This window comes from Tamandua tetradactyla, chromosome 8 (assembly GCF_023851605.1).
Source record: "Tamandua tetradactyla isolate mTamTet1 chromosome 8, mTamTet1.pri, whole genome shotgun sequence".
Lineage (NCBI taxonomy): Eukaryota > Metazoa > Chordata > Mammalia > Pilosa > Myrmecophagidae > Tamandua > Tamandua tetradactyla.
In genome coordinates, this window is record NC_135334.1 from 61,840,913 (window position 1) to 61,848,920 (window position 8,008).

General features: G+C 35.9%; 1 protein-coding gene across 5 annotated transcripts in view; it reads left to right on the forward strand.

The window, feature by feature from the left end:
- The window catches only part of PRCP (prolylcarboxypeptidase), a 100,795-nt gene extending 98,378 nt beyond the window's left edge, over positions 1-2,417 (forward strand). For all 5 annotated transcript variants that reach the window (XM_077113438.1, XM_077113439.1, XM_077113440.1 and 2 more), the window contains one exon: positions 1,677-2,417. In XM_077113438.1, coding sequence (XP_076969553.1) covers positions 1,677-1,893 — 217 coding nt within the window. In that variant the 3' untranslated portion in view covers positions 1,894-2,417. The remainder of the gene's footprint in view (positions 1-1,676) is intronic.
- The last annotated feature ends 5,591 nt before the right edge of the window (positions 2,418-8,008 follow it).

An 8,008-nucleotide genomic window follows, 5' to 3' on the forward strand; every position in this document is an offset into this window, starting at 1 on the left:
GAACTCTTACTATTCAATAATAAAAAGATAAATAACCCAGTTAAAAAATGGACAAAGATCTTGAACAGACATTTCTCCAAAGAAGACATTCATTTCAAATAGCCATAAGCACATGAAAAGATGTTCAACATCATTAGTGAAATGCAAATCAAAACTATGATGAGATGCCATTCCACAGCCACTGGGATGATTTTATCAAGAAGGCAGATTATAATAAGTGTTGGCGAAGATATGGTAAAATTAGAATCTTCACGCATTGCTAGTGGAAATATAAAATGGTTCAGCTGCTTTGGAAGACAGTCTGGCAGTTCATTAAAATACTAAGTTATCATATGACCCTGCAATTCTACCCCTAGATATATACCCAAGATAAATGAAAGCATACATCCATGCAAAAACTTGTACATGAATGTTCATAGAAGCACTATTCATAATAGCCATAGAGGAAACAACCCAAACACCTGTAATAGATAAATGGATAAATAAAATGTGGCATAGCCATATAATGGAATATTATTCAGCCATATAAAGGAATGAAGTACTGATATATATGATATAATGCCACCACATTGATGAACTTGAAAATATTAAGCTAAGTGAAAGAAATCAAACACATAACACTGCATATTGTATAATTCCATTTATATGAACTGTCCAGAATAGGCAAATCTATAGAAATAGAAAGTAGATTAGTGGTTGCCTGAGGGATGAGAGGGTGGGAAAGGGAAGTGATTGCTGATAAGTATGTGTTTTCTTTTTGGGGTGATAAAAATGTGCTAAAATTGATTGGCCTGATGGTTGTACAACTTTCCATCGAATACATTTTAATAGTGAATATTCTGGTAGGTGAATTATATCTAAATAAAGCTATTAAAATAATATTAGGAATGCTTTCTATGGTTGTATTAGTTTTTGCTTAGCTAAACTAAACAGGCTATTTCAATGGCTGGCCCTGTTGTCATCATTGTGAAATGTTTGTGCGAACCAGCCAAGACTAATAACAACTTAGAAACATTTCCTTAACTTTAAAACTAATATAAAATGAAGATCTTGTAGTAATGCCCAAATTATCTGATTAAAGATCCAGAGTGCCTTTTTTCAATTGTCCCTTTTTATTTCGCAAAGTTCTGTACCAAAGGGGGAAGTAATGTACAAAAAAATTTTTAATGCAGTTTTTTTCAAAAAGCTAAGAGAGAGTTAACATTTTAAAATGTGGGTTGGGACCTAGGAGAGAAGGAAAGCAGCATTGAGGGTTTCCTGTGTGCTTGCCACTTGTGCTTATTAAATACTTCCACATATACCGTCTGGTTTAATGCTTCAAACAATCTTATGAAGTAGGCCTTTTTTATCTCTATATTACAGACAAGAAAGCTGAGTCAGGTAAATTAACTTTGATCATGTAACTTAACTGATGAAGCCAGTATTGGAATTCAGGCTTGTATCTTCTAAGTACCAATAGTCTAGGTTGATTCATGAGGCACTGCCTTCAGCATTCTCTAGTTTTGTCTTTTTGCACCTGGATGAGGAAATATTGTAAAACTGCAGCACGAAGCACCATTCTTATGGCATGCTTATAATTTTAGGTGTCCTGCATATAATCGTTTTCTCCTCTCTTATCTGAGTGTAACTCTTGAGTAACTAACAACCTTTTTTGTTTTTCTTTTCCTCACGTGTAGCAATGGTGAACTAGATCCCTGGTCAGGAGGTGGAGTAACCAAGGACATCACGGACACTTTGATTGCCATCAACATTCCACAGGGTGCTCATCATTTAGATCTGCGAGCCAACAATGCCTTAGATCCCCAATCTGTGCTGTTAGCTCGCTCCTTGGAAGTTAAACACATGAAACAGTGGATCAGAGAGTTCTATGCCAGACGGAAAAAGCAGTACTGAGCAACTTTTGATCATTTGCAGTTTCTTCTTTTATATTCATTCCACCCACATTGTCATTCACTATGGTTTTCTCTACATAATTATTTTCCCTCTTTTATCATTAGGTATGCTGGGGGGAAGGTTCAGATGGAAGAAAGGGTGGTGAGAGCAGCCTTCCCACGAGTTTGATTTCCCGGGTCCTAGCCCTCTTTATACCACCTTCAGGAAGAATCTCTTCATGACAGCTCTCACACATCATCAGGGGCCCTAATAATGAAGTAGAATTCCTGACTGCCTTTCATAAAAGCAAATGTCACTTCCTTTGTCTCTGCAAACAGGGATTTCTCCTTGGTTTTGAAGTTGAAGTCTCTTTGGCCCATTTATCACTTCCCAAAAAACGAAAAGTAGACGATAGACAAAAGTGATGTCATTGCAGCTGGTAGGAAGCATGTCCCATGCCAGTCCAGGAAATAGGAACCATTTCTTTTGTATTTGATTTATTGACTTTGAACTGTGCTATAAATAAAGAATAAGGCTGGACCTTATACCTGTGTCTTGCTTCTTAAAGCTCACTCCAGCTGTTGGGAATGCTCTGTATAGTGGGCTTGACTGTTTTGGAAAGTTCTTTAATTTTCTCTTTTCCACTTGGCAGGTTTTCCTAGTTCTGGGATATTGGCCACTCTGGTATTGCCAGTGAGAAATCTGGCCTTTTAATGCTCCATTTCTCTTTGTTTCTAAAGTCAGTTTTGTGGTACTTTGGTGAAATTTTGCCAGTTTAAGAAAATGACCCCGTTTTGCCATTTACTTTACCTCTAGAGCAAGCTTTTACATTCAGTGCTCCTTGGTGACATTTCAGTAAGAAGCCTTTACAAATTGATGAATCAGCTACTCAGAAATTAGCATGTGGTTATGTTCAGCTTTAAATATATATATATATATATATTTTGGTGGTTGTTGCTGCAGTCATTAAAGCCAGAAGTGTCAGGACACTAAGAGGCAGGTGCACAAGAACTTTTCTTTATGGCTTCCAAAAAGACAAGCTGACTAATTCATGCAGGCAGCATATTTGACATTAATAAATGGCTGAGTCATTCCTATTTCCAAGAGTCTGGTTTCTTTCAAGCAGTTCTTACACTGAAACCTTTCTTCAGAATCCTTTTCTAGGATAACAAATAGGGTTGGATCAAAACCTTTCAGGGGCACAGAGAGACTCATAGTTTCTACTCTGTGGAAAGATTTTTTCCCCCTTTTAAAATTTTTCTCTCAGTAATTTTCTTTCTCCCTGCTTTGGGAACATCATCTGTTTTTTAAAACCTGCATTTTGAGCTTGATAATTTTTAAAGCACTTATTTTTTTAAGTGTGAATATGGAGTTCATTCTTGGATGGGAGTCTGAAATATTTCCCTTACTTTTCCTGGCATCTGGGAGATACAGGAAAATCATTGTATTATTTCAGAAGACTAGGTCTCATTGTTATGAGTTGTCCATAAAGGCATTTTGGCTACTATTTTCATTTTAACACCAGAGAACAGTTTGCTGTGCTGGGAATTTAAGCGTCAAAACAAAGTTTTATTCTTTGTTAACTAAAGTTATGTAGTGCAAGGTTTATCAGCTTAATAAAGGGTGTTCTTACGATTTATTTTAGGATTTTTCCTCAATACCTCCTTACTTGTTTAAAATCTTGAAAATGCTTTGTCATTTCATTTATTATTGTTTGTTTAGCTAAGTTGCACTTTTGTGAAAAAAGAAAACTCTTTGCAAACATAATTTAGTCCTTAAATATATGTATATGTATTTCTATGTATATTTCATGACAGACAACAGCCCTAACTAAAGTTAGCTTAATTGTAATACATTAAAATTTAATTTTAAATAGGAAAAGAATTGGAACATCAAATAAGCCTTGTTTTTTTAAAGTATCCTCTAATTGGCAGGTAATTATTTGACAGGTAAAGAGGCATAGAAAGTTGGGATATTTTTAATTTAATTTAATTTAATTTATTTATTATTTATTATTTAAAAATTTTTTAAAGCATAACATACAAACATGAACATTCTTACCATATGATCATTCCATTCTTGGTATATAATCAAAAACTCACTATCGTCACTGTGATAATTTCTTAGAACATTTGCATCAATTCAGAAAAAGAAAAAAGAAAAAAACCGCATACATACCATACCCTTACCTCTCCCTCTCAGTGACTGCTAGTATTTCCATCTACCCAATATATTTTAGCCTTTGTTTCCCCTATTTTTTTCTATACCCCTTATCACTCCCTTTCATTGATCACTAGCATTTCAATCTACCAAATTTATTTTAACATTTGTTCCCCCTAGTATTTATTTTTAATCCATATGTTGTACTCATCTGTCCATACCATAGATAAAAGGAGCATCAAACACAAGGTTTTCACAATCACACAGTCACACTGCAAAAGCTATCATTATACAATCATCTTCGAGAAATGTGGCTACTGGAACACAACTCTACATTCTCAGGCTCTTCTGTCCAGCCTCTCCAATATACCTTAACTAAAAAGGTGATATCTATATATTGTGTAAGGATAATCTCTCAACTCTGTTTGAAATCTCTCAGCCATTGACAGTTTATTTTCTCTTATTTCTCTCTTCCCCCTTTTGGTCAAGGAGGTTTTCTTAATCCCTTGATGCTGAGTTCCAGCTCATTCTAGGATTTCTGTCCCATGTTGCTAGGGAGGTTTACATCCCTGGGAGTTATGTCCAACAGAGAGGGAGAGGGCAGTGAGTTTGCTTGCCATTTGGCTGAGAGAGAGAGGCCACATCTGAGCAACAAAAGAGGTTCTCTGGGGGTGACTCTTAGGCCTAATTTTAAGTAGGGTTAGCCTATCCTTTGTGGGGGTAAGTTTCATATGAACAAACCCCAAGATTGAGGGCTCAGCCTATTGCTTTGGTTGTCCCAACTGCTTGTGAGAATATCAGGAATTCTCCACCTGGGGAAGTTGAATTTTCCCCCTTTCTCGCCATTCCTCCAAGGGGACTTTGCAAGTACTTTTTAATTCACTATTCAAATCACTCTGAGATTTATTGGGGCGTACTCTGGACAAACCTACAAAATCTCATGCCCTACTCAAGGTTCCATGTACTTATGGTATTCAATTAAACTGTCCAGGTAAGTTATATTAGGAAATGCACTAGTCAAAATATAATTTTGTACCAAATAAACATTTTTTGCTTTAGTCTCACACATAAGTTAAAGTTTTAAAAAACGAATTACCATCTATTTTCAACACCCTGCAATGTTGACATTCCTTTGTTCTTCCTCATGCGAAAACATTTTTTAAATTGTATATTTAGTCACTATCATTGTACACTGTAGGCATTCCTAGATTATACCATCTCAGTCTTTATCGTCTATATTTCCTTCTGATTTCATTTGTGTCCCCAGCCCTCCTCCCTCCATCATTCTCACATTCAGCATTTTTGTTGTTGTTGTTATTTTAACTGCCTGAAATCAATGGGTAGAACTAAAACTTAGGGATCTTCCTTTGGAGGTTATACTGAGAAGCCGATGTCTGGGATAGCATATTAGAATATGAAGGCATCCAGTCGAGCTCTATCGTTTTGTAGATTTTGGGATTGTGGCCCAGAAAAAAGTAACTTGTCTAAGGCCTCACATCTCATTTTTGGCAGAGTCAGGGCTTGAATCTGGATCTTTCCAACCAGCTTTCTTTTCATTTTACTGGAATATGTTAATCAATGTTTGGTTTCAAGCAACAAAACACCACCAAATCAGCTTAAGCAAAAGAGGGAATTTATTAAAAGCATGCAGGAATAGCTCCAGATCTCAGATAACTAAGCATGAGTGATTGGAAACTATCTGGAAAATCATTAAAAGTCACAACTTTTACTTTCTACTTTTCTCACTTTCAACAGAGTCAGCCTGTGGAGTAGATTTGGTTCTCAGAGTTTAGAATTTCGCTACCAGCATTTAAAGTGCATTTCAAATTTACCCTAATGAGCTTGTTAAACACTGATTGCTGATTCCCACCAGAGAGTTTCTGATATGTCTTATGGTAGAGGCTGGGAAGTTGTATTTCTAACAAGTTCCCAGGTGACTGAGGGATCACACTTGGAGAACCACGTAGTTTAAAGAATTCTGAACTTGAATCCTTCAGGCAGTGCATGCCCCTTCAATTCACCTCACTCCTGTTGTACTATCTATCCACATTTGAGTATGGGAGCCCTACCTAAGTCTTCTGTTCTGATGACTGCTTCATTCTCTCCTTGAAGACCAGCTTTCTCTTCTTTATTTGCATAAGGCCCATTATGACTTCCCAGAATGGTGTCCTCAGTCCTCTGGGGCTGTACCACTTCCAAGTCCAGCACTCTCAGGTGGTTCAGGAGGGACAGGATCATAAAAATACACCTCCTGTCCTAGGCTTTCCTGGATCTTGGAAAGGGAATCTCCTAGTATTCAGTACCTCCAGAATTTGGATTTCCTCATTTACCCTTCCTTTAACTATGTGTACCTCTGGTTCTCTCTGCCAGTCCCCAAGCCTGGCTCTGTTTTTCAAAGGGGTTGAATATAACTCTGGCTTGATATTAGGTAGACACAGAACACTGACCAAAAACAGAGCCATTCAAATGAATGGATTTCTTTGGAGCCACTTTTCAATGCAGTGAGTCAAAGCAGGTGCTGCGTCCAATAGAGTTTGTTACTTTAATAATGCGGATGAGATTGAATGAGGATTGAAGCTTACAATAGCAGTGCCGGAAAGCAATCTTGAGATCACTTAGCTACACCCTCGTCCTGTGTTTAACATGGTAAGAAACTCGGGCCTGGAATGTGAAAGTTACTTGTCCAAGGTTGTATAGCTCATGTATTTATTAATTTATTTTTACCCCACCTGGTTCTGAAAGCCTTTCCAGTGACATACGAAACACAGCATAAGTGGAACAGAAGAGATTTAAAAGGAATAAAGCATGTAAAATGGATCTAAGAACACCAACCATAAAGGAGCATTTATCAAGTGGTTTCCTTAGAATGCTAGTAAGGCCAGATGTTATAGGTGTTACATAAAAAAGAAGTTCCGTGATCAAAAATGTTTGAATATGATTAAAACAAAGCTAAGCAGGTTATCTTTACTGCATAATCTCTCAGACTTAATATGCCATATACATTATGAATCATAGGAATACAATATTTTCCAAACATATTTGATTCTGAAACTCTTTTATTCATGGACCATTTGAAGAACTATTACTCTTTCAAACACCTATTAGAAAATGCTGCCATGGAATTTTGTACATTCTATGAAAATGGGGACTGAGAAAATTTGGCTCTAAGCTTTCTAGGAGCCAACTGCAAGGAGAAGAACAAAGTTGTTTTAAAAATTCACGCTGTGCATAAGATTAAAACAGACCATTCAATCTGGAGAAGGCCAGACAGGAACTTCCTGGAAGAGCCTCATAAAGGGAAAATGTGTAATGAATGAGACCTCCAATTTCTCTACATATATCACTTGATTTCATTATATTCATCCTTACATGGTCCTTTAATATACATAAAAATTGTCACACCATGTGTCTGATGCTCCTTTTATCTACCTTGTCAACAAAGGAATAGAACATATGGAATAAAAATAAATAATAGGGGGAACAAATGCTAAAATAAATTTAGTTTGAAATACTAGTGATCAATGAAAGCGAGGGGTAAGGGGTATGGTAGGTATAATCTTTTTTTTTTCTTTCCTGTGTTCATTTTATTTCTTTTTCTATTGTCTTTTTATTTCTTTTTCTGAATTAATGCAAATGTTCTAAGAAATGATGAATATGCAAGTAAGTGATGATATTGTGAATTACTGATTATGTATGTTGATGTTTTATTTTGTTTCTTAATTTTTTAATTAATAAATAAATTTAAAAAAAAAGAATTAGATTTTTTTATACCAGAAAAAAAAAAATTGTCACACCAAAGTATAGAAAACAATTCTATAATCAGCCAATGAAATGTACTGAAGATAGATAGTTCTTTGCTGTCTGGCTTAATCTAGAAAGAAATTTTTCAGTAACTGGAAGAATATTCCCACCCAAACTTTACCAGATAGATTTTATTTTTGGACAGTTTAAAATGTCTTAATAGGTAGCTGAGCAA